A 27,827-nucleotide genomic window follows, 5' to 3' on the forward strand; every position below is an offset into this window, starting at 1 on the left:
TAGAAATGGGAACATTTAACTTCATGCTTTGAAAAGTGGAGTAAAATTCTAAATAATTTTTAGAAATGCAATTTTTTTCAAACCGTTAAGTACAAAGTGATTGAACATGGATCCTGCCAGTTATGGCAGTCCCCCTTTTTAGAGTTTAAAAGGCTTAATATGAATGCTTTCTTGCATATTCTAAATCTCAAAGTACTTTAGACATAACAAATGGATTTACAAACTATATATAGGTTCACTTACTTTATCACTGAAGTGCAGCTACCTCAAAGATTGAACACAGCAGCTGTTTAACAACCTAGAGAAACGTCACGTGGCAGCTGAGAGCGAGAGATGAAGAACACAGCATCAAAGGGGGCTTGGGGCATTTGAGCAAGTTCTACTCCAGTAGAGTTAATTTGGCTGGGACAATTAGGATAAACCAGCAGAACTTAACAGAAGGTGCCCACAGGAGCACCTTCATTTGAGGCACCTTCATTTCCTCTGAAAAATAACACTTTATTCCCGTCTAAGGATGGGTCCAGCATGAGGAATTCTCTGGAATCTTTTGGTTTTGGTTGATCTGTTGTGCAGAAACTGTCTAGGAATATAGTCCAAGAGTGAACAACTGTAGAACAATTGAGAACAATTCTAGAACAAAGTGAGAAGGGCTAGTAGAGAAGAATTGATTTCTAATTAGAATGGTTCCTATGGAGTTGGTTGTTACATGAGAGGACATTTCATGAAGTGTGAAGAAATTAATCCACCACCATTTTGGATTTCCTGATATATCCCAGCTAATGACATTCCTTCTAGAGCATAAGAAAGTGGGGAAAGTTACAGAAGCTATGAGATAGCATTTGTTAAAGCTGTGTTCTTGGAACTAACTTGTAATGGGAACAGATTTCATCATGAGACAGGGTTTTTTTGGTCTTAGTTTTTCTTTGTGAATAAGTTTTGAACAGGTTTTGATAAAACAGTTATGATACTACGTGGAACTTTCATCATAATTTGGGCTGAAGAATAGGCTATCTTGTTTGGTCACATGGTGCTGGACAAAACTGAAATATTCATGTTCTGTCTCATAAGTCCAAAACTCCTTTTGAGAACTTGCACAACTCTGTGAAAACATTTAGGTTTTTTGGTAACCCTGTGATCAGATATGTAGGGAAAGTGCTTTTCTGCTTTATAGGTTATCTCCTGTTGCTTGTGAGTTGGATGTTTGATAGAATTAGTTACACTTCTTGCTTGAAAAGGCATGTCTGCATTTGGTTATGCAGTTTTCACAGTCTAGATGATTTGTTGAATGTCATGCTTTGAAATACCTAGGCAGCAGAAGCAGAGAGAATACCTTTCAGTACTTCCACATGGATAAGAAAATGCTGCCATTTTCTCCATGTTTTATTTTACTGTTCATCAGTGCTCTAATCTTCCTGTCTAGATTTTTGCATGGGTGATCTTGTTAAAAGAGCTCAAAGGCTCCAGATAGTGCATAATGCAGATGAGTGCTCACTATAAGGTTCAGAAGGCTGGAATGCTCTTCCCCTTGCTGAAAACCACTCAAAAATCCTCACCTAACAAAACAATCTCTTGGTATGGATAATAAATGAGGTTTGGCTGCTTTCCTGCTGCCGCACAAGGTTGTTGTTATCTAACTTAATTTGTGTCTTCCAGTCAGCTTTCAGCTCCATTCTTCATCCCAAATGTAGAAATACATAGATGCTCCAAACAATGAGCTAGCTAGTATTAAAAAAGAAAAAAAAATTCTGCTTGAGACAGCTCCTCTGGTTAGTTGTACTATATGTGCTATATATACTATATGTATAAAATTATTTCTTTGCTACACACATACACAAAATCCACAACTCCTCCAGCCTTAAAAAAAAAAAAAATTGAGCTTGCAGTTTTCCCTTGTACTTGTGTAAACCTTAACAAGAGAATTGACAGTTCTGGACTGAATACATTCAGTGTATCACTGAACAAAAAGTTATTGATGACCTAACATAGATAATACAGTCTTGAAGCCTTGTGAAGAAACAATATATTAAAGATGACATCCTTTCAAGTGACAATTTCCATTGCAGAATTATACAGTGGAATGAAGATAAAATTGAGTGGGATATATAAATTTGGTGAATAAAGATGAAAGGCTGTAATGAAAAGACAGTGAAAAAAAGTGTCTGATGTAAAAGCTATAAGATTGAGGATAATACTAAACTTTCCCAACTGGCTATATTTGGCTGTATTGTACTTGATATCTATGCTCTCTTACTAGCAACACTCTTGGTTTTATCAGGAAGCTGAAAAGTCCTAAAGACTTCTCTTGTGGAGAGCTGAAGGCGAACTGTGATGTTTCTGAAGAATTCTTTTGGCATTGATTCAGGTGCACTCTCTGCCCTGATGGGTGTTATGGACCCAGCCTCACCGTGAGCAGGCTGCTGTTTGTGTGTCAGACCTGCCATACCTGTGGAAACCAGCTGCCTTGCTGTGCAGAATTGGAGTGAGCTTTTAATTATGTAAGATATAAGAATAACAGTGCTAAAATCATAATTTTGTAAGGATAAAGTTATAAGAGTGTAGAACAATAGCAATGATTTGCAGTAAGTGTATTTTATTAGGTGCTCCTGTGGTTCTGTCTAGCTTATAAAGGTGGCTGATTAGGCAATCTAACTCTTTCTAGGGCAGAAGTTTTTCAGTTTACTTTTTCTAAATACATTTTTCAGTTTACTTTTTTGAAGTATTGTTACTAAATCCTTTGAGAGCAGCTGCTTTGGGCAGTGTGTTCTTTTTCTACTCATATTCCTCTTCCTTGTTCATCTTTTTATTCCCTGTAATTTGGGCACTGGAGTGATCCATGGTGCTCTAAAGGATAAGGTGATTTTTTTCCAGCCTTACTGTAATTTAAAATTACATGGTTGACATTTTTATTGCATGCATGTATTAGTATTTTCCCTGGTCCTAAATTTCAGGTTGATTTTTTCGTTTGGCTGTATTTTAAATCTGAGAAATACGACTTCACTAGTTAACAATTTAAATGCCTTCATTATTAAAGATTTATGTTCCCTGTGAGATTCATTGTGTTTTGCTTCCTACAAGCTTTTTATAGGGTATAAGACACTTCTTTTTCTAATAGGAAGGACTTGGAGATGGATTTGAGGGTGGAATGGCCAAAATGGCTGTGCACTCACTGAGTACTGTGATGGCAGCAACACGAGTTCACCAGAAAGTCTCTGCTACAGCATCAACACTCTAAGAGGTTGTGAAGGAGAAGCTCCAGGGAGAGCCAGCATCATGCCTAGTGATGCTTTTATTCTGTTGGATCAGTTATGAATTTCTCTAAACTACGTATCATGACAGACAGCCTGCTTAGCTGTTTTTTAGGATTACTGAAATCTAGCTTCTCTCTACTTTTATTCTTTCACAAGGCAGATTTAGCTGGCATCTAAAATTGTGTATTCAAAAAGAGGCAGAGAACATCACTGTGCAGTCTCCAGATGGGCCTGGTTGGTATCTGATAAAAAAAAAAAGGGTGGTTGTTCAGAGGGTAAAATTCAGTGTACAGAGATTGTGAGTGCAGGTAAGTTACTCAGATGAGGAGAAGTGAATCTTTACAAATAATTTTGTAAGTTGCTCAAAAAATTAACATGCATTCAGTTGTGACTGGGCTGCTTTTTGTGGGTATGTAGGTAAATGGTGGTGATATTCTAATGCCAGTGTTGGCATTATGTTCAGAGTCTCCAGGTTCTCCTTTTGTCTGTAAAATTTTGGTAGACATCAGCTCCTTTTATTAGGAGTGTTATATCTGGTGAAGTTCACCTCCTTCAGTGCAAATGAGCATTTTGGAGAGCAGTGCAACAGTTTTATTTGATCTGTCGAGTTTTGGCTTTTTTTTTTTCAAGCATTGCTCCATGATTGAGACCCATCTGACTGACAGTCGAGTTCAGATGTCACTTGTTCCTGCTGAAAGTTTCTGAAGTGTCTGTCCTGTTAGTGAAATTCTCTGTTCCCCTCTTTCCTGTTTTTATGGGTTGTCCTGTTGGAGCAGGGCTGTAGCTGCAGCCACAGGCTTGGGAAAGAGGGGAGGAAGTCCTGTGAGGGAGCTGCTTGACGTTGTACACTCTGGGGCTGTACTTTTTCCTTCTCAGTTTATCTGCTATGGATTCTCACCATTGAAGCACTCTTGAATGTTTATATAGCTTTGTACTGCAAGTACCTGTATGTTCTGTCTGGTCACTAGAATGGAGGGAAAAGTTGCTGGTAAGACTTCTTAACTCTCAGGATTGTTTCTTTATAGTAAGAATTGTCTTGTATTGTTGTACTTCTCATTAAAGCTTCTCAAGTTTCAGAATGTTACACGTGTTCAGATGTTGTATTTTTTGATTACATGTTTTAACTTCTCTTGTGGGACAGAGTCCAATATTTAAATAATTTGATACAATTTCTTGTGAGATACGTTGAACTTCTGAGGAAAATTTTAGTTGCTATCATCAGAAAGGTGATGATTTCTAATGAAATTCTACTAGTTCTAAATTGTTAGACTGCTGCTCTAAGACAAAGAGTAGTAGTCTAATGAGAAAATTCTTCTAATAATGAAAAAAATAGTTACTCAGACCAGCAGACTGCTGCTAAAGGAAAATTTTCACTGGGATGTTCTGTGTCTTCCAGTCATAGCCAGCTGCTTTTCTTCTGTCCTAAAGACAAAATATTCCTTGCACTTGGAGGTACTGAGTCTAATAATAACCATACCACATTCCTTTTCCAGCTTGTAGGTCAGAATTTACTCAGAAATGTTGCAAAGTAGATGCATGGTTTTCCTGTGAGGCTCACGCTCACTTGGACACTGCTCCTGAGCTGCCTGCAGAGTTTTGCCTGGAAGCCCTGTAATCATGAGACCTCTTGCTTTGCCAGTTTGGAACCACACAAATTACTTTCTATCTTCCTGTGCATTTGGTAAAATAATATCATTTGTATTTGGTAAAATAACATAGTTCATTTTTAAAGGAATACCTGGCCTGCTTTAGTGTTTTGGTGCTGGGGCTGAGAAAAAGCACACAGTTTTCCTGTCTATTTAGGAGTTTGTGGTAAAGTTTGGAAACTTAAATTTAAGATTTCCTCACTTGTTGAATGTGAACATTCAGAACTCCTAATACAACTAGATAGTTCTGCCCACATAGATGTGTACATCTAAGGCATAAAAACTCCAGACTTAATTCTAGCCCCTGAGGGAAACATTAATCTTCAGAACACTTTTGACTACACTTTTTATCCTGGAACATAAACACACTCTGTTGACTGAGAAAGTAAAAACCTAAATTTTTAATTCTTACTTTGTTCTTAGGTGGACTTACACTTTTTCCATGTGGATAATTTTAGGATTGGTGTTTGGATTTGCCAGTTGAAGGATGCAGAACAGGACAGAATCTATGGCTTTTTCTCAAAGCAGTCTAAAAACTTTACATGGTGACAGTCAGTTTTAAACATGCATTCTCTGATGAAACTTGTGCTGCCCAGAACCTTGTTAGACTGGTAGGCAGTGCCAGAGTTGTGTGTAGAGAAGTTTGCATTAAAAACAGAAATACATCATAATTAGTTCATGCACCGATGGGAGTGCTAGTTATGGTGATGGGGAATCAATTTTGAGTTACGGAGAAGGAGATTGAAAACAGCATATATTTTAACAGGAAAGGAAGGTGTGTGGGGATAAATCCTCCATCACACTGACTACATGTGGAAGGTGGAGCTAGAATCTTAGTGGAGTTTTCTGGTAACTAAGGTGGTGTCATTGATTTTGACCCTTGGGTAGCTGATAAAGTTGCCTCATAAGGTAATGAAATGTGTGTTTGTGCATAACTGATCTTAGCAGAAAAGGTGTTGTCCTGTACTTTGTCATCTGTGTAATGTTAGTTTTCTTTGGCATTTAGTGGAGAACTATTCTATTAAAGTCTAAGAAGGTGCTCCAGAGACTCAGATTAAACTTTGCTTCAGGTTATTTAACTACTTGAGCTGAAATAGCAGTTTGTTAAAAAAAGAAAAACTAGGAGTTGGAGGTAAAAACCTGTCTTTTCAAACTTTTTACTCTCTTGCTAATACATAGAATTCAGGGAGTTAACTTCTGAAGTCTTGGAAAACAGGAATACTGTAATCCAAAGTAGTATTTTTAGTTCTTTTGCTGTAAGTGATACTCTTTTTTTTTTGTTTTCACATGCGTTGTTTTACATCTAAAACATATTTAGACAAGCTTATTTGCTTATGTATCTAGCCTATTTATAGTGTTTATTTAATAATAAACCATTTTAAATTATGTACTTGTGCTTGTTGAATGATAATCAGGATTCTCCTAAAAAAGGCTTTCACAAATATTAATAAACTATTTTATTTAATAATAATTAAAGAAAAGAAGCGCAACATTAGCCATTTTTTAACAAAGCTGTAATTTAAATAAATATGTATAAGACACGTTGCTTACACAGATTGCACTTTTACAGTGTGTGCTCCTGGATAGCTAACAAGTGCCAAATGTTTGTGTAAAGTGTATCCATCAGTGAGGATGAACTTCATTTCTAAAAGAAGTAAATAAAAATAAAGTTGCAAGTACTGAACTAGATAAAACTAATTTGTGTAAACAGAAATATCTTACTTCCAGATTGTAACTTAGTACTTCTACTACAGCCTAGATTGTGAGGGCAGGACTTGTTCTACCAGCTTTTTCCATTGTTACCTGTAGCTTCCTGCAGCTGAACATCAGGAGTAGCACTCTATTTTGCAAGCAGACAGAAGACTCAAAATGTGCCTCAGATAAGATAATGAGGAGTATTCTGCTCATCCTTGGCAATACCCAACCATTCGTGAACATGCAGCAGGTTGCATAAAATGTAGAAAGCAGCTCTGTACCTACTCTGCTGAGGCCTCAGGGAGACCTCTAGTAATGACCTCTCTCTCTTTGCCATGGGACAGGGCTGTGGCTGATGGTTGATTTGTGGTTCTGGTCTGGGAGATAACTTCTGTAGATTCCTTCCCTACAGGCAGAATTTACTCCCCTTAAGGTGTTTTCATATAATCTTCAGGGCTGGGCCTCACTTGATTTGTTTTCCAGCTGTTTCCTGGATATTTACAGTTCAGTTCTTGTTTGTTATGATTTTACAATTTTTTATGGAAATACATGCAATTACTTAAAAGTTAAAAGAATTCTGTTCAGTGATGAGAGGTCTTACACATGTGTTTATTTTTCCTCTTTTGAATAAGCAGATGACCTGTAGTTAACCACAAGTGAGTGTTCTTCAGTGAGCAGATCCATCAATTCTCTAGAAGGAGACAGAGCTCTGGAGCTGTGCTAGCTTGTTCTGTAACACTTAAGATAGCTGGGGAATACTTGGCCATGGTACTTTATGACAATTTTGCTTTACAAGAGGTGATTTGCAATTCTGTTTCACCAAGCCTTTTTTGTTAACTTCTTTTTATCCCAGATTATCAAGGGTTACTAATTCCTGAAATCCATAAATGTATGACTTGCTTTGAAAGTGCTTGGGGTTTTTTCCCTTAAAATTGTAAACATGGGGTTTTTTAAAATTACATTTGTCTTGTATACCAAGGAGAGGATATTATAGGATAATATCTATATGCTGCTTATTTCAAGCAGAAATTTATTTGAAATGTGCAAATATTCTTGATCAGAAGTTCCTAAAATACACTTGATTTTGAGATCATGTGGTAATTCTCCAGAGTAATATTCAATGCATGTGGTTGAATACAATTTTGTAGTTTTGCTTGTGTGTTCTGCTGGGTCACTCTAATTCCAGAGCCGTATCTGCCTTTCATTTGACGTCCAGTAAAGCTCATTTGTTTCATTTGGTGTGGAAAACCTCAAACCTTAACTTTTCTGCTGTAGATGATAGTTTTGAGAATTTCTGTACAAATCCTATCCTAAAGTACATCAGTGTAGGATGGATATTCAGACTGATTAGTCTGCAAATTCCTCAGTTATGCAATGATACTGCTTTCAGAGAGAGAACATGAATATTCTAGAGGCTCTCCAGATCTGTGAGGCAGATTACAGATGACATTAATTTTTAAAAATGTATTTTGTTCATCTGATTTAGAATGCAAAGCCTTGAATTATTTGATAAACCCAAGTGTTGTACCTTTTTCTCCTATTGCACTGTCATTAATAATGACAAGTATCCTTTGACCAGAAACTTAAGATTACAGGTGTAAGTCACTGGTTGGCCACTGTGTGTGTTTTGTGTCTATTCAGAGCCTTTAAAACAACATCCAGAAAGATCATCCAGTGTCAACCCCTCTGCCTTAGGTAGGGATGCTTTTCACTAAACCAGGCTGCTCAGAGCTTCATCCAACAATTAGTCATTGCTGTTAGTCATTAATTGCTGTTACAATGTTCTTGCCAAAAAAGGTACAGATAGTGTCTGGTCTTGTTAAAGACTCAGTCACAAGTTTTATGTGCTTGTCTTGTGTATAATTGTATTAAACATTAGTAATATAAAAAATTAGTCATAAACATACTGATGCTGGAAATTTCTAAGTGAAGAACACTTGCAGTGACAAGTGTGTACTGAAGGGATGCGAGACAAGTGATTCCCACACATCAGAAAAAGAATGATTCTTACTTAAGACTTGTGTTTCACTTCCAGGTGTGATAATTGTGCTGCTCAGATGAGTTTGAGTGCTGGGTGCAAGGCAGAACTGAAGCCCAAAACTAAAAGCAGGGAACATCCTGTCTTCCCTTAATAGCAGCAGCTATTTTGGCTTGTTCACATCAAATACCATGCAGTTTTCTGTTTCACCTTGTGCCAGTTGTTGACCACTCGGGGAGGCAGTGGCATTTGGGCCGTTAGTTTTATGCCAGATTAGAAAAGAGGGGAGTAATTTTGGGTGGATTAGTGAGTTGAGTGTGGTTTACTGCATGCTCAAATGAGCTCTAGTGCACACACAAGACCAGGATCAGGGGACAGGGTTGCATCCCATTAAAATGAGAAACTCTTTGTTAAGCATAGATGACACTCAGTCTTTTTGTTTAAAAAGCAACATATCTCCAAGGAAGAGGAGCAGGGCTTTTAATGTTCTCATTAATTGCTAGACAGGACAGGAAAAGCTCTTTTCATTTCAATTACTTAATGGAAAAAAAAATCCCATAATGTGCAAGAGTGTCCAGTCTTCTGTTGGACTTTTTTTCCTTTTCATTGACTCCTGCATGTACATGTAAGGATCTCTTCTTTTGTCATACAGTCCATGTTACCATAACTGCTGGGGGAAATTTCATCACATCTAAACCCTACCATGCCTGTAGTTTTCTTTTACTGCTTTAATGGACTTTGTGAGTCAAAATCACTAAAAAACCCCAAAATTGATTGAATTGGTGGACAGTTTGGAGAGTAAAGAAGGAAACCACATACACACAACCCCTCTCTATTTACCTTATTTCCAAGGCTGCTGTCAGGAAAGATGGTGACCAAACGTCTCTTGTTTTTAATGGAATTGAGTGAAAGTGATGTGCACTTCATTTCAGCCTATTTGACGTAGACCAGCACTGTGTTTTAACCAGGCTTTGTGGTGCACAAGTGGACCAGACTTCAGTATACATCAGCATGAGGCCAGGAGCACACACATTATGAGTGTTTAGTGTAACATGAATTCACACTTTGTGAGCTCATGCCATGTGGGACTGTCTGCCTTCAGAATCTGCTGGTGAACAGGAGTTTGTGTGTGATGCAACTGCCATGGGGTTGCTAAAAGAATCTGTGAGGTGTCTAAAACATGACACACTCATTTATTGCCTTGAAATCATTGTAGCATGGATAGCATTTTGATGTATAACCATCCACAAAGTTGAAGTGTGTCCTTTTTTTTTTTGAAAATAAAATATTGCTGTGCATAAGAGACATGATGGAAGATGTGTACAGTCTATACAATCTTCCAGCAGTAGATTGAGACCAGTGGCACTTCCCCGAAAAAATAAATTACCCGAAATTTGCAGCACATTCATATTCAATTTCATCACAGCAGATGCTCATTAGTATGTTGTTATTAATTGGTATTCACTTTAGGTTTTGTTTAAAATGAAGATAATAATTAGGTTTTAATTACTGCATCTTTCTAAAGGGGGGAGGGGAGGAAATGCCTCTCAAAGCACTGAAGTATTTCCTGTATGCTTTGCTCCATTACATCTGAGCCTTGAAAGAGTTCCTAAGACTCATTTTTCTGCCAAGAGACTTCTTTTCTGTTTCCTTTTATTTCTTTCCTGTTTTTAAAATATTAAGGATTTGTTTGATGGACATACTGAATCATATCACAGTAGTAAGAGCCACTATTCTTTTTAATCAAAATTATTGAAAAGGCTTTTCACAAAAGTAACTCTCTCAAGCAGCTGATTAATGAAGTGGTGCCACTGTTTTGTATTATAATTAATTGAAGTAATACAAATAACTTCTGTAGCCTGTGGAAATTATCTCTTCTGCAAAGTAGTCTATTAGAGTTAGCAAACTAAATGGGTGATTTTTTGGTGGATTTTATTTAATTTCCATTTGTCTTTATCATTCTTAAAACCATAGGTGACACAACAGTAAACAAAGAATACACCTTGGAGAGGGCTTGAAGAAATGGGAGAGAATCAGGTGCAGAAGAAAGCAAAAGGGCAAAAAAAGTGAGGATGCAGAAAAGACTTAAAGGGTTATGAGTGTGATGGGACTATAGAGAAGTATAAGAATTTGGGAGATGCCAGAGAGTAAATGAAAGACTGCAGAGAAATATGAGTAATCTAGAGGGTTTTGAAGAAGCATTGACCATCATGTATTTGGTTAATGCAGGAATTGACAGTGGAGTTTCATGCAGATAATGAGAGGACAAGGAAGAACAATTTTAAACTAGCTGAAGGTGTATTTAGGTTAGGTGTTCAGAGGAAATTCTTTACTCTGAGGGTTGTAGGCACTGGAACAAGCTGCCCAGGGAAGCTGTGGATTCCCAATCCCTTGGAAGTGTTGCAGGCCAGGTTGGATGGATGCTTTGACCAACATTGTCGAAGCAATCTAGTGGAAACTGACCCTGCCCATGACTGAAATTAGATGATCTTCAAGATGCCTTCCAACCCAAACTGTTCTATGATTCTAAAATTAATCTAAATAAGGACATCTAGTGGTCTGACCTGTTTTAATGTACACTTTCAAGATATGGAAGTTTTGCATGCTGGCTAAAAGGTGTTTAGTGGAATAACACGGCTTCCAGATGAGTAAAATGTCAGCACTGGAATCACTAGTTCAGTCTTCTGCAGCCTTGCTGTTGTGAGTTTCAATCAGCTTTTCCTTCTGTCTTTCCCTCTTTTCCCGATTTCTTCCCTTACCTCATTTCTCTAAGTTGCTGTGCTGCCCTTCAGTACTGAATGGATTTTAAAGGCTGCTGTGTTTCCCACTCGGGTGCCCTCTAGCAGGAGGAGGGGACAGTGAGGCATCCCAACTGAAGTTCCTTGGAATGTGATTTAAACTAACCAGTATTGAGGGAGAAGCCTTCTAATTTCAATACCCTAATGCAGCTGCCACCAAACTTTCTTAAATGGCAGAAAAGCTGATGAGAGATTGTACATCTTGATTTCTCCTCAGGTGCTGTGTTTAGGGTAGGGAGGTGGCTACCAGTGATTGTGTCTTTCCAGGGCCCCTTACTTTCCAGAAGTTGAAAGTAAAAATTTCTAAAATTTTTCTTTTCTAAAAAAGAGGAGGAAAGGTAGACACCGGCTATTTTTTTACTCTCTCTTTCCAGATGAAGACAACCAGTTTCAGTTCTCAATCTTGTTACAGAGGGGTTGCTTTCCTCTAGAAAAATCCTTACTCCTTGACCACGCTGTTATGGACTGAAGGAACTGTCTGCTGTGGCTGGAGTGAGTGTACAAGGGGACCTTGCACCAGAGCTGAGATTTTAGGCATTTGTGAGACAGGAGAAGAGATGGTGCTACCCTTCAGTCCAGTGCCTTGTCCAAACACCAGCAGCTGCAGGGACAGGGCAAATGCTGAGCCACACATGGCGCTTGAGCAGGGTGGACTTGGCCTTGTGTGTCCTTCGGGAGCTCCTGGGAAGTCTCCTTTCCTCATGTATGTCCTGGTGGACATTGTCTGGTGTGTGTGGTAGCTGAGCAAGATAATTTTCTGTTCATGACTGAGTGCTTTATGCTTAGTCATGGGAAAATTTGCTTTTCCAGTGTCCATAATTCACCAGTTCTGTTAAGACACCATCGGTTTCCTGCTGTGTAATCTTATGTAATCTTAAATTCTTCCTGGGAAGGCAGTTGGAGATTTGCAGTTGGTCTCATGATGCTACAGGAAACAGTTCTGCAACCACTTCAAAACTAGACTTAAATTAATATTTTGTTGACTAAACACAATGGTTTATTTTTAATACATCTGTTATTTTTATATTAGGAGCCTAATTTTTCTGTCAAAGAAGTGAATAACTGTGAATGAAAACTATATACCTTTTGTTCCTTCATCTGTTGATTGTGGTTTTAAATGCAATTTTAAAAAAATAGTTTGGTTGCATGAAAAGAACCATATATTCTTTCCATGAGTAGAAGCTCTGAAAGAAGCAGACTTACCTGCAGAAGTTATTTCTTAATGAAATAAAGAAATCAAACAGTAAATAAAGACTTCAAAATAGAGTTTTATTTTCATTTGCTTGCCATCCAGTCTTTCATGGGAAGAAGGAATTTATAAATGGTGATACAAATTTAGCTCCAGTTCTTTCTGTAGCGCTGGGGTCTTGGGTTTTCTTTACACAAAAAAATGGCCATTACAATGAAATGTTATGTGGGTTTAAAGTTTTAGATGTTGGGATTTTTTTCCCTTTTTTAAACCTACATGTTGTCAGAAATTAAGGAAATGTAAGAAGGGATGTTATAAGCAATTCTTAAAGTTCTTTCAAATTTAAGGTGCCTTGTCCTTGTATTCATAAGCATGCCATGATATTAATACTTAATTGCATTAAAATCTTGAAACGTTTTGTTGTCTACCAGTTACTTAGTGTAAGATAGGGGAAGCTAAAGGGAAGGAGATATTAGGGCATTATCAATAAAAAAAATTGTATGTGTATATATATCTGCCTATGCATGCATGTATACATTTTTACATACTGATTTTTGTACTTTCTTTATCCATTTAAGCAGTGACTTTCAATTAGCCTGCCGACTAATATCAGGTCACTAAACTCTCTAGCTGATGCTTTATTCTTTCATGTGAGTTGTCATTCGTTTGCTTCAGTTGGCTGGCAAAGGTTGTTGTATATCCATTACCAGCAACACAGCACTTTGCATTTCTGAATTGACAAGCAGCTATATTGACCTAGCGCTTATTATGGGTCAACAGCTGCGTTAACCGACGGAAGGACTGAGGGGCAATTAAAATGAATTGGCAAAAATATATCTTCCTAATTTACTCCAATTTGTTATTTATGCTAACATTGTATGGCTTCTATGGTGACACTAAACAGAATGGACCCAATAATGGCAATTAACATAAAAATATAATGGCTAATCAAATTGACAGCAACTGTTTCTCATCATCTCGACACACAATACATTATCAAAACAAACTATTATGAAGGAGGTAATTTCAGTGTTCTATTCAACCTGCTTCATGTGTGCAGTCAGGGAGATGTGTACCAGCAATTACAGCTGAATCTAAAAAACTAAACAAATAACTTAATCGCTGTCGTCCTCCCTTTTTCTTCTTCAGGAAGCAGTAATCAGGATTTACTAAAAATAACTGGTGTATAATAGTATAATGATGATGCATATCGTAGAATAGCTAATAAGGAATAAAATATGCTTCTGTGTGTCTTTTTTTAAAATAGGTTCACATGAAGTGGAAAAAATACTGTTGAAATATATAAAAAATAACTAAGCAGTAGTAATAGTTGTCAGATGTCTCAACATGAGTAGCTTAATAGTTATAGATACTTATTGCATGTCAATAGAAGTGTAAAATTAGCTGAATGTAGTACCAAAACTTGGCTTGATTGGAGAGAAGACTGAAAACCCAAGTTAAAGTAGAATTCCCTTAAGTAGAAATAGTTTACCAGTTCCTCTCCACCTCATTTTCAGGATCATTCTTAGTGGTATGCTGCGTGGCAGTTTTCCATTGGTCTAACCACATCCTTTGTTTTATAGCTCATCAAGTAAATCTTTGAGGGTTTGTATATGTCTGTCCCTGCACTAAATATATTAAAATGGACACTACTTCCAAATCTGATGCTGTTAAAATAATCTTACTCTTTGTAATGAACAACTCTTCAAACCATTGGTGGCCAATATCTAAAATCCAGTATCTTAAACAGCAGGGAAGGGAATGTCTTTATATGGAACAAAAGTACAAGAGATAAACTGGAAAGGTTTTAGTTACAGTGTGGTCCAGATGGATCTTGTGTCTATTCAAGCAATTTCTAGAGCACAGCACAGTGACAGAGATAGGAGAGCATCCAGGTGTGCACTTTGGAACTAGAGGAATAGCACAGAGGCTTGACATTACTGGCCTTCAGATCATTTAATTGAGTATCATATTCTACAGGTACACATCTGCAGATTTTTGAACTACATGTGTGATTACTAACATGCAGTAGCCTTCACAGATGAGTAGAGCAAGGTCATGATGTAGCTGTAAAGGTGTATATGCAACTTGTTCTTATTTGGATGACATTCCCAAATAATGGAACCACAGCTGGGATAGGAGGAGGGGAATCCAGAAAAAACCCTGAATTCATCAAAAACTAGACTTTTTTTTTTTTCCTTAGTTCATTGTATTGTACAATATGCTAAAGCACCAAAATGATTCCGTTATCTCATCATTCTTATGGCTTCCATTTTCTTGCTAAGTTATCATTGTGATACATGTATCTATAAGAATGGGTAAATGCATTTTAAGTTTCTGTAAGAACTGATAAGTTTAGTTGATTCTTAGAAGTGCTCAGTGTAAATTGTGAAGAAAAATGTAGAGGTGTAATAAGGACGCTTTGTAGCATAATACCAAATAATAATAATTCCAAAAGCTGACATGAATAGAATATGTAAACTGTTGGAAGAAAACCAAATAGAAATAATCACTTTTTAATAGTGAATGTAGAAATGGGTGCAAGAGGCACACCTTTGAGTTGGGTTTTTAATTGCTATCTTCTTACATTACAGTATTCTGACAAGGCCCTGTACACTCAACTCTGCTTCTACCGATACATTTTTGATGTGGACTATGCCATGGATAAAGTGCTTACTGAGGAAGAAAAAGGTATGTTTAAATTCTTCAATTAATTAACTATGTTCTAGTAACAATTTACATGCTAGACACTAGACCTACAGTACTCTTCAAATCTGAACTAGGAGACTATAATCTAAAACAGAAAATAGAAGAAAGTGTGAATTTAAGAATCTCGTGTAAAGGGAAATGTGTTCAGTCAGAGTTCACCACTTTAAGAATAAATTATATGCACCCTTTCTTCTTTTGAAGTGACTGTATTTTGGAAAATGTGCTTTTCTTGCATGTTACAGGCTTAGAGAAATCTCTTTGTTTGAAGGACATGTTAGCTTCAGTAAACAGATTAATTAAAATATGTAGGTAATTAAAACTTACATTCAACTGTTAGTATTAAAGAGAGACTTTTTATGAGGGAGAAAGATGAGGGCACAAGAAAGCAGTAACGCTAATTGTCTACAAACCTCTCTTAAATAAAATACAGATTAACCTGATACAGATTAACCTGATCTTAGGAAGTTTTTTTTTTGTCTTCTCTCGATCACAACATTTCTGAACTAAAACATTTCTAAGCTCTAACGGATCAGTGGGTTTTGTGCAGCTAAGTGATTTTCAAGCTGACAGAAGAATATTTCTGAGAGTGTACTAATGCTTGGAATTCTGAAAGAAGACGTGTTTGGTCCCACCACTGAAGCGTGTTGTCCACAGAGAGCACTGGGCTGTGTCCTGTGCCTGTGAGGAAAAGGTGCTGCTCTTGGGACTGTGTCCTGATGGCTGCTCTGCTGTCAGAGCCATCCCCACCCCTGCCCTGCATCTGCAGTTAAGTTACTGGGTGGTGAAAAGAGATTAAATAAAACTCAGTCTTTCTAAATGTTTTTTGATAAGCCACAAATAAAAATGAAAATAGTGTAACCTCTTAGCTAAAAACTGCTCAGTTAAGCAAACAAGCTGCTTTTGGCCTGTAGTGCTTATGTTTCTTCTTGCAGAGGTTCTCATTTCCTCTCCCAATCACTCTGAGTCAGTGAACTCACTCTGATGCTTGCATTTCACAGTGGCTTTGTACATCCAAAGAAGTCAGTGTGTGTAGCCATGTCTAACACAGCTCTGGAGATGTACTGAGGGAATGTTATGGACTGGATGCTACTGGCTGAAATCAGTAGCTGTGTGTGGATCTCACACCTAGTGTAAGGGCATAAGAGTAAAAACACTTCATGGGTGATCACATCCAGTCCCCTGCTACAGCATTCCACTGCATTTTTCAGGACTACACGTTTCTTCATTTGGAAACCTGTGAGTGGTGATTCTCCTTTTGCAGCAGTTTCAAAGTGTATTTCAGCCTATTGATCTGTGATGACTAAAAATGCACTATAATTTTCATGTTCTAATTTGTTTGTGGCTATTTTGTGGCCATTCACTAAATGTTTATTTGTTTTACTTCCCTGATGTTCTTTGCAATGCCTTTGGGAACAGTGATGACATCTCTGTTATGTTTTGCAACTAAGGCAGAGACACTCTCAGGATTCTTGAAGAATTGGTCTCTACTGTTTGATTTTTCCTCTTAGCACCTTTGTGTGCAGACTTTTCTAGGTTGAATTAATCTTTGCAGTATGAAAAACTGGAAATTATGTGGTATTTGAGATAGTAATCTCCAGTGTCTTGTACACTGGGTCTGTATATGTGCTGGAATTACATCTTCTGGTGCTTTCTTGAGCCATCTATGCCCTGTTCATAGCTGTTCATATCATTAACTTGTAGTGAAGTAATGATAGAAATCCGGAGGTTTCAGAGGGTTTCTTTTCTTCCTGTCATTTCAGAATCTTGGGTTTATTCATATCTCAGGTTCATGCCACTTGTTTTACTTAATTTTCCTGGTTTCATTAATTTTGGACTGCTTAATCTTATTTGTAATATTTGACTTCGAGGTTAATAAATTCTCTCAGGAAAATAGTATGGTGGTTTCTGAATTCACATAATTTACCACCTTCTGCTTTAATGGGGAAATATTTCTTGGACCCTGACCGCTAAGTTCAATAAAATTAGTTTTCAGAGTAATTCTTAAGTAGTTGTAAGAATTCTAGTAGGAGTTTTTTCTCTTGGGCAGTTAACCTTTCAGCATGGTGTATTTTTCTCTTTTTCGTAGCTGTTTGAAAGTTACTGTATTATCTTCTTCAGCAAGCCAGGGATTTCAGTCTTGGTGTTGCAGCAGGTGTCAAGGCCAGATAAATTAAATCTCTTAATTTTCCTTTGACAATTGATTCTCTTCAAAGCAGTTGGCTCTGTGGGTGTGGTAAACCTATGTATAATTCTGTCCCATTTTTCAGATCTCTTTTGGGAGGAAGATACCTTTCTACAGTATATGCAGAATTTGACAATAATTATCCATGGCTATTTGTGACACCTTTTTATTTTATAGATACCAGTGTCCTCTGTCTTCTGGTAACATATTTTACTGATGTGATACATTTCATGTTAAACTGTGTAGGATTAAGCAATTTTCATGGGCCATTTTTTTTGTAGCTCTGAAATATAAATCTAGTGAATTCCCGTTTATAACCTGAAGTTAGTGTTTATTTTCCCTTGTAACAAAAAAAGTTTTGTTTCCATGCCATGATTCGGAAACCATTTTGTCTTTGGTCTGTGATCAGTGCCTTTATCAAAAATGGTGGCAAAATTTAAATATAGGTTTTATATATCCTGAATTTATAAACACCAGTTCTTTTTTTGTAGATTCTGTTTATTCCTATTAGCAGCTTTAGTTGTTATTTGTCTTGGAATGTTCTTCTATAAAAAGAAAAAAGTTTTGATGGCTAGAGATTGAAGATATAAATCCACTGTAGTGGATTTTCACTGTAGTTCAAAAGAATTCATGCCTTATCTTATTCAGAACCTTGAGATTTTTGTGACTAGTTCACTTGCATTTTCTGTTCTCGCCTCTTCAAAATACAGAATCTTAATTACAGAGCAAGTTTTGTTTGTTCAGCTATTTATACTGAAGGCCCATACTATTTATTGAAATGGAATCTAAAATAATAATTGTGAAATCAGTGGGAGTTCAAAAAGATATCCAAGCTGCTTCCTTTCCCTGCTAGAGGATCAATACCACAGCCTACTTTTTGCAGATGGGCTAAATTTAAAAATCCTCTGGCAATGCAGGTTCTACAACTTGGCAAGTTATACAAACAGTTTCTTGTGATGTTTGGTGTTCTCACTGTACTTATTGTAGAGAGCTGGTCTTGATATCTGAGGTGAATTTTGTGATGGGTGATACACTGTTCTCCTGGAGAATTTTACGTATTTAAAACATGCCATGTTGTATTCTAAGTCTCTTTCAACCACTAACCTGTTTTGTGGAGGAACAGCAGGAGAATTTTCCACTTCTCTGTGTGGTTGTTGGTTTTTTTGGTTGGGTTTTTTTTTTTTTTTTTCATTTTTATAGACCTGCAGTAGGTCAGGCCTACCACAGAGGAATACAGCAAAAGGATTAATTAATATGTTTTGCAGACTCTTATTCTGTTTATTTACACCAGTGTGGCAATTGCAATATTGTTCACTCATGTTTTATTTGGGATCTACTGTGATCACTAGATAGTTATTGTTCCATCTTTTCCCTGTAAGAATCAAGAATAAGCTGACTGGTCTATGTGATGTTTTCTTGTTTCAATGACTGGTGAAGTTAGCTGTCAATTACACCGCCCAGGAATATTTGGATGATAGAGTTATGGGTCTTTTGTCCTATTATTAATGCTAGCATTTATCCTCCAAACTGATGTTTCCTTTCATCTGGAAGTTTAAGGTCTGTTATGATTATACAATTTAGTAGGTTAACATTGTGATACAGTGTAAGGTTCTTGGTTCTCATACTACAAAAAGGGAAATTCTGAAAATTCTGGGCTGTCTTTCTAAATTAAAAACTGTTGCATAGTTAGTATTAGGTTAAAAACCAGTTTAATTTTTGGTACTGCTATGCCCAAGCCCCTAATTTAAGATACCAGTAATACTAGAAGGGCTTTGTTCTCAATTATTTTTTTTAATCTGAAAAGGGGGGAAATGCTCTATTGTGAATAGCAACGTACTCAGCATGTTTTCATCACTTTCTGAGGTTTTTGAAGCTGGGCTGTGGGTTTAATCAGACATTGCTATTTAGGTGAGCAAGCAGAGCAGTAAAAAGCAGCAGGAGTAGCAAAGAAGTAGCATCCTCTCTTCATACAGATGAAAAAGCATAGGCCAGCTATCAGTAATTTTGGATGTTTGAGGCTCAAATACAGGAATATGCTGACTCTGTGCCTTAACTTCAGGATGGAAACCAATGTGTTTCTATGGCTATGTCATCAGGAGATCAAAATAGAGTGTAGTAATCTTTATCTCATTATTCCATTCAAACATCGGTATTGTTAAATATTCAAAGATATTACTGTTTTCATTTTGCTTCTACTACAGTAAAATGAAAACCTCTGAAAGAGAAATGGAGCCCCCATAAAGTCACTACAACTCCTGTGCCTTGCACAAATGTCTCCAGTTTAGTTTCCTCTGACATTGACATCAAATAAAAGATAAGGATGCTGTAATCTACTTATCCACAATGCATTAGTATCACTGAGGCTGTTTATGGTGCTGTGATCTCTTTGGAGAAATAGGATCCTGGTCACAGGATTTTTTTGTTGTTGTTCCATACTGTAGAAAGGGGCTGGAAGCTACTGCCCTTCGACTGTCCCATTTCTGTGAGAGGGAGGGTCACAAATGTTGTTTGCAAGACATTTAACTATTTCAGAGACAGAAATTGCAAAGCTGTGGTGGATTCTTTCCCAGAGTATATTCAACAACCCATGGAAGTCTGATTCTGAAAAGTCTCAGCATATCCTCTTAATGGATAAGCAGAAGAAAATGAGGATGGGAGGAAGATAACTTTGGGAAAAGCAGTTAAATATTCCTGTGTAGTAGGGAGACCTACATCTTTGAGGTATATGCTACTTTGTGGAAATAGAATGTAATTGTTTTGATCATATACTGCAGTTTTGTGAAACCAAATGCATATTCAAAGGATGTTTTCATGTTTTTATTACAGCTTTTTGTGTGTACCTCACTCCACCCTTCCATGCAAACATCAAAAATCCCTAGTTTACTTTATGGATGAATAAACTGAAAAATTATGTTGGGAAAAAAGAAGCTCTTCTGGGCTGTTAGACCTAGATGTAAAAAAAAAAAATCAGCTCTGAATATTTGTGTGAATCCTGTCAGTTCAGTGGTGAGTGATTTTCCTCAGTGTGTTCATAACTTGGTGTGTCAAGTAGCTGACTGAAGTGATTTTTTTTTAATGGAAGGCTTTTTGTAAATCAGAACAATTTGCCACATTTTTATCAATACACAGACAGAAGACTACAGCAAAGTACTCGTCGCAATAGTTAAGAAAGGGGATACAGTTTCCTACATGTGCATTACAGTGGACTATAAGGAGAGATCCTATAAATTACCTAGGTGTATCTCAGTGTGTGCATTTATTTGTAAGATGGCAGCAGCTGAAACCTGGCCTGTCTCTTTGCAGAAGGAACAGTTCAATAAACAAAACATTTCTGATGGCATCACATCTCCAGGCACCATCACTAAGACTTCAGTTCACTGTAGTGATCTCCACATCCAAGCAAACAAAAGCTCCTCTGTACATTTGCTGTCAAGTACTTTGTCTTCCAATCATGTTGTTTTGAAGAGACTGTAAAATAATAATTTTCAAGAATTTAATCTGAGTCTTTCTTCAAAAGCACTTGTTCATTTTTCCTTAATGTGTTGTTTTGAAGCGAAAGACTTGTGAATGTTTTTTTTTAAATTTGAGTCACTATTTCATGAGTATTTTTAAGTCTAAATTTTTAAAGCAAAACCTACAGAAAACCATTTGCAATAGGGTTTTCGAGCCTTCTGATGTAATATAAGGGCATTTAGATTATCTTTAAATCTTGGGTTATCCTCCCCTAATGATCATGCCTTTTTTATTGGTACTGGACATTTTTAAGATCTTAAGTGTAATGGTTTCTCCATTTTGTTTCTGTTCATGTTGTCTTTTTGATAAACCTACAAAATCTAAATAAACCACATTAACACTGTACATTTCTATAACCAGTTCTCGGAGCACAAAACATAATGGGCTGGTACACCTCTCTTGGAGGTAATTTCTCTGCTTGTGAGGGAAATAAATAGAAGTAATGAGTAAAACCAGTTAAAATATGTCTACAAGGTGGAAAATCTGTGGCATGAGAGGACTGCACTTACTGTGGCTCAGACCACTAAAAAGGGATTTGATTAATGAAGACTTCTTTTTCCTTGCACATTGTATTGATGTTGCAGATGAGATGAAGTAGTGGCGTAGCTTATTTCTGACTCCTCATAAATTGGAATGGTTATTTGACCATGGGGGCTTTTTGTATGTGGAAAAAAGTGACAGAAATATTTTCTCATTTACACTTCAGGATTTTTTTTCCTACTGAAGTATGAACAGGTGCAGATCAACTTCTTATCTCTAGTCCATGCAATGGCATCATCTCTCTGGTGTCATCTGTCTCCTCCTTTATCAGTTCTCTTGTGAGTTTCTCTCAACAGAACAGAAAATATTTCTAAAACTTTTTTCTTCACTGTTTCTTTTCTGTCTGAAACACTGACATTTTTATTCTAGAGACCTTTGTCTTTCTGGTTTCATCTCCTTGGTAAAGTTTGGGGTTTGTATTTTTTTTGATGGGGGTCAGTTCTGCCGTTGTTCACTGCAAATCAGAAAAGATGGCATTTTAGTGACTATAGCTTCTCACAGCAGTTTGCTCTTTTCTTTAGAGCAAAGTGCTACACTAGCATGTTTTTTCCTTTTAGAAGACTCTAAAGTTTTGTGGACGTGATGGTACTAAAAAAAAGTTACAAATTCCTGTGTTTTAGGTAGAAGAATTCTGACATCAATGCAACTTCTAAAAAAATAATTTTAGTAGAAATTGGAAATAAAAATGTAAACAATTTAACTCAGTAAAGTGCATTCAGTATATGTCTGCCTAGACATCAGAAAGATAATGTAAAGCTAAGGCTTAAAGAGATTTTTAAAAAGATACAATTATCTGTATGATTTTTAAGTCTCATAAGAAATGTATTTTAGAACTTGCCAGTGATGGCTTATAATCACTTTGATATTTTGAGGAAAATGGTAGCTTTAAACAGATGATACAGAATTTATTTTTAAAAATGTATTGTGCTTATACAGTTGATGGCTTTTATTTCCATAATGTTTTTTACTACATAATTATACATCTTAATTACGTAATTACCGTCATAATTATTATGTAATTACATGTAGTTCCACTAATTACAAAATCAGGAAGTGTAATTATCTACTAAAAACTTTCTGAAATCTTATTTGTTCACTAGAGATTATTTAAAAGACCAGTGACCTACTGAAGATGGTGTGCAGTGTTGTACTTCACACCAGCACTCCTTTTTCCCCTTCCTCATGGGCAGTACAGTTTGACAGGGTTGTGGAAGGGCTTCCAGGTCTTTAATTATGACTTGCCTTGATATGAGGTGGGAGAACTCAACTGTGTTGCCTGCAGATTTAGAACCTCTTAATTTTTGCCACTGATACCTCACGTCTTTAAATTTAAAGCCTCTGTATTTGAATGTCAAGCAAGTTGCATGGTTTGAGTGAGCACCTTTGTGACGCTGTTTGTGTGTTTGAGGGAGTCTGGTTCAGGTCTTTGGTGTCAGGTGTAAAGGTATCTGAGAAAGTTTGTTCATGGCCATGCATATGTGGAGTGAAAGCTTGACTCCACAAAAAATAAAAGGAATGCAGCTGATTTCTCATGGTCCAAAGATCTCTTTTATTACATAAAACGTCTTTTGAAAAAATTGTTTTCCTGTACTGATACACACTTACATCTGTATGTTGTTTTATTACTTACTATTGTACATTCTTGATTATAAATTTGTCTAATCCTAGAGTTTGAAACCAAAAATAGTTTACTGCATGTTACAGAATAGTAAAAATAATATTCAGGACGATCAGTGGTTCTTTTGTCCTGGTGTTGTATTAAAAGAAGATAGTAACTACATTTTCTATATGTTAAATAAATCACTTGCAATCTTTAGTAGTTTAAATGAAAAGAGTACTATAAAGTGTTAGATTTGGTGGTCTTTTTTTCATTCTGTAACACTGTGATGTATCAAAATGGCATCAGAGATACAAAGCTTTCTCTCACACTCATTATGACAGCAAGCATTATTTATTATGTCACACTATTAAAATCACCAAGAAGAAACATAATATCAGTAAGAGATAGCAGAATTAATATGAAAGGGATAATTTTTTAAAAGTGGTCACTAGTTGTGATACTAATAAAAAGGAAGAAAATTGTAATCTATGTCAGAAGGAAAATGGTGAAAAAGAAAACAAGAAGAAAGGAGGGACACTGAAATTTCTTTGGAATACCTCAGGACTTAATACTGTGTTGCACATGTATCAGTGTAATTTTTCTGTGCTTGTTATATAAGGCAACTGTTTTATTGTATACTTGCCAAAAGCTATTCTTAGCTCCCGAACTTGGCCTGGGTTTGCAGTTGATGTGAATATGTCATCTTCTTGATGTTAAATGTAATTACCTCAACTCACATCTCCTAAGTATGAGTCATAAAGAGAAATTGTCTCCAAACCTGTTTAAATTATATTGACCATTAAAAGAAACACATGGAGTCCTTATGTGTGAAAGCAGGAGCCTTATTTAATCTCCAAGATTTAAATTATTGCTGCAAATAAAATTATGTTAATTATTATACTCACTGATGTATAATAACTACACAAGAGACATTTCTTTTGAAATATCTTTCTGTATCCTCAACAAACAAAGGATTTCTATCAAGTACATTATGAAAATATAGTTATGCTCTCTTCTCTAAGAAATGGATGGAGATAATCTCTTCTCTTTATTAGGGACTAGTAAGCCATGTAGAGAGAATAGCATAATGGAAAATTTTTGTTTTATTCCATAGGGGACACAAAAATGGTGCATGATATACATATAAAAATGCAGCACAAGACAAAGTGTATAAATTCAGCTTAAATTTTATTTTCATAAAAACTGCCTTCTATAAAGGAGTATTACATTTTTGCCATCTCTGCATCAGAAAATTGTGGTGGTATCAGCTGATGCAATTGATGTATTTCTGGAGGAGCAGGGGCAATTGAGCACTTACAGCCACGGGCATTGCTGCCTTGAAAATAAGGAATGCACAAGACAGTGTTTGGAGTACATATTCCAGAAAACAAATAGCTCTTTGTCTCCTGGGTAGAGCCTCCACTTGAAAACTTCAAGTCCCTCTCTAAGCAAAGCCACACTCTTTCTGTGACCTTTGTAGTTACTTTGAGGTTGATCTCATTCTAACTACCAAATTTCATGTTTCAGTCTAATGTGATTGGCTTTTGAGAACAGATTAGTCATGTGTGACAGGCCCAAACTTGGTTCATCCTTAAAAAAAAAAAAAAAAAAAATTACAGAAGGATGTTCTTCTGTCCTGGCTTGTCTCTCTTCTGGGAGGGGACCGAGATGGGTGCAAGGAACAGCGGTCAGGTTAGGGAGCTCTTTGTTTGTATCAGGCAGAAATAGGTTTGGAGGAAGTTGATTTGATTCTGCAAGGATTACAACTGTTAAATGCATATCAAAATGTTTTCCTATCTTATATTATTTAACTCAGAATGTAATAATGTAATTGTTTTGACATGAAAATGTTACGTACTGTAGTATTTCCACTTATCTTTAAATAGACATTTTTCACTTTGTGAGAGATGCATGCAGTAAGACAAAACAAAAAATGAATAAAAAGAAGTGAGTGACAGCCTAAGCTAGTTTATTTATATTATAAAAACAAATAATATTTGACATTAATAGAATTTTACAGACTTGGAATTAAAATGTTTAGCTAGTTATGGTATTGTTTTATATTTCTAATGTTGACAATATATGTTCCATAAACTAACAGTAGCACATTTGTCAGATCAGTATTTTAATTTGAGATTCTGTTACCTAACCATGGCAGAGGGCAAAAAAGCATGAAAGGGACTTTTTTTTTTTTTTTTTTTTTTAATAGAGCTGAACCTGTAGTTTAAACATACTTAATGAAAATTGTGAGTGACCCAAACCAATATAGTTAACATACGTGGAGCATTAACTGCCATGTTTTTGAAGAGTAATGGTAAACTATAGTAACCAGCAATATGATGTAGAATATTTGATACTTTAAATTATGTATTTTACAGGAATTAATGGGTTTGAAACTGGTTATTATGAATGCAATGGCACGATAACTTGTGATGTAATTCAGTTATTTTGAGTATTACTTAATTTAAGAGATGAAAGGTATAGCTTCTTGTTTGGAAACAAGTGCCATGTATTTTTTGAGCATTCTTGGGGGTGATGACCCCACCACATGCTTGGGCATCCCATTCCAGTGTTTAAGCACTCTTTCAGTGAAGAAATTTTTTCTAACATTCAACTTGAACGTTCCCTGGTGCAACTTGAGGCCATTTCCCCTTGTCCTGTCACTGCTTCCCTGGGAGAAGAGGCCAACCCTCACCTGGCTCCACCCTCCTTTCAGGGAGTTGTAGAGGGTGAGGAAATCTCTCCTGAGCCTCCTTTTCTCTGGGCTTAGCACCCCCAGCTCCCTCAGCTGCCCCTGGTAAGGAGTCCTGCATCAGATCCTTTGCCAACTTTGTTGCCCTTCTCATGACACAGTCTAACAAAAAAGAGAAAGAAACAGCGGTTCTAATTTGAAGGATTCGTTTTTGAAAGTCCGAATGCAAGTTTAAAACCCTTATTTCTATATTTTTAATTTCTGTGCTTCAAAGATTTATCAGCTGTTTCCCAATTCAAACTCTATTTCAGGTACCACAGTGATAGAAGCAGCCATAAAGGTGACCTGGACACAACTCAAAAATATTTTTCAGTTTTTCCAAAAAAACAGGAACTCTGATAAAATTCAGAAATTACAATGAAGTGTCTGTGCCTTTTTGAACTTTTGAATACAGTTTGAAGACTTTGCTTCCTTTTGGTCTTACTGTGTTGTTCTGGCAAATTTTGAACAAGAGAAGTATTCAGTCAGGATCTCCTATTTAGACAAAACATGCATTTTATTTCAGTATTTAGTCTATTAACATATGAGCATGTCAGTATTTTCTACCAGATATCAAAAAGTAGAATTTTTGTTCTGTTAAGGCATTTAACACTAGTGATTTTTGATACATACATGTGTTCTCTGTCCTGCAAGTGACTATGGATGCTGCTCTGACCCATAGGGGCAACAAATATGCTTTTATGCTTTGCTTCAGCCTGAGCCTCCAGGACCCACTTTTGCCTGTGGTGCATTTTGGGGCAGCTCTGATGTGTCTGGATGTTGCTCTCGACGCTTCTCCATTTCCAGGCATCTCTGCTATCCTGGCAAAAACCTTTCTCGCACTCATGTAGATCCTGGGTTTGCTCAGCTCTTCCAGCACGGAATTGTAGAATGGTTTGGGGTTGAAGGGACCTTGAAAATCACCTAGCTCCAGTCTCACTGTCATGGGCAGGGAACCTTCCACTAGACCAGGCTGGCCACCCAGCCTGGCCTTGAACACTTTCAGGGATGAGGCATCTACAACTTCTCTGGGCAGCCTGTGCCAGGGCCTCACCAACCTCACAGTAAAGAATTTGTTCCTCATATCTAATCTAAACCTGCCCTCTGAGTTTGAACCTATTTCTGCTTGTCCTGTCACCACCCGCTTTTGTAAATAGTCTCTTCATCTTTTCTGTGAGTTCCCGTTAGTGCATTGTGGTTTTCCTTCTTCCAGTTCTATTAATGGCTTTTTAAAGGGGAAATACAATCATGTAGATAAATTCTTGAGACGTGATAGGCATGCTGGGCTTTTAGAAGCCCTCATCTTCACACTTTTTTCACTTAATAAAGTTAAAGACTGTTGAGAGATTCTTTGGAAATAGCTTTCAGTTTCCTGCTACCATCAGCATCCATTGTCACCTACTGCATGTTTCAGACCCATGTCCTTCCAGGCACTGAGGTGCTGCTGCTTCACTGTCATGAAAGCCCTTGGCTGCTCTTCAGTCACCATCCTTTACCAAAAACAGATGTGAAAGGAAGACTTTACAGAAGTTCCATGAGGATAAAAGAAAGAAGGGTAGGATATAACCACAGATTACCACAGTGTATGTAAGGTACTCCTTTATCCTTCATACTACATGGTAAGCTTTACATTACGCATTCATACACTAGGATGCCTCACAGTTACTTGTCTATGTGCCTGTACCCTGACTGTAGAAATAATACTGGTGGTTCAGCATTATGCTCCAAAAATTCTGTTTCACCTTGAGGGGATTTGAGTTGTTGAGGATTTTTTGTAGCATAGTGATTATAAAGTAAACTTCTCTTCCTTGGGGAAGGAAAGGGCTGTGGGTTATTCATTTGGTCTTTGATTTTTAAGAGACAGGTGAAGAACTTCCAGTTGTTCTGTCCAAATCCATGACACTGTGTTGGTACTGTAATTAAGGGCCCAACAAAATATTAATACTAAGGTAACATTTTATTAGGTTGCCACAGGGATTCATGTGGAATTTTTTGTTA

The 27,827-nt window shown here is 36.8% G+C and overlaps 1 protein-coding gene across 2 annotated transcripts in view; it reads left to right on the forward strand.

The window, feature by feature from the left end:
- POLA1 (DNA polymerase alpha 1, catalytic subunit) overlaps positions 1-27,827 on the forward strand; it is a 183,600-nt gene that overhangs the window by 128,132 nt on the left and 27,641 nt on the right. For both annotated transcript variants that reach the window (XM_063392979.1, XM_063392980.1), the window contains exon 36: positions 15,149-15,245. In XM_063392979.1, coding sequence (XP_063249049.1) covers positions 15,149-15,245 — 97 coding nt within the window. The remainder of the gene's footprint in view (positions 1-15,148; positions 15,246-27,827) is intronic.

Source organism: Prinia subflava, chromosome 3 (assembly GCF_021018805.1).
Source record: "Prinia subflava isolate CZ2003 ecotype Zambia chromosome 3, Cam_Psub_1.2, whole genome shotgun sequence".
In the NCBI taxonomy this organism is placed as follows: domain Eukaryota; kingdom Metazoa; phylum Chordata; class Aves; order Passeriformes; family Cisticolidae; genus Prinia; species Prinia subflava.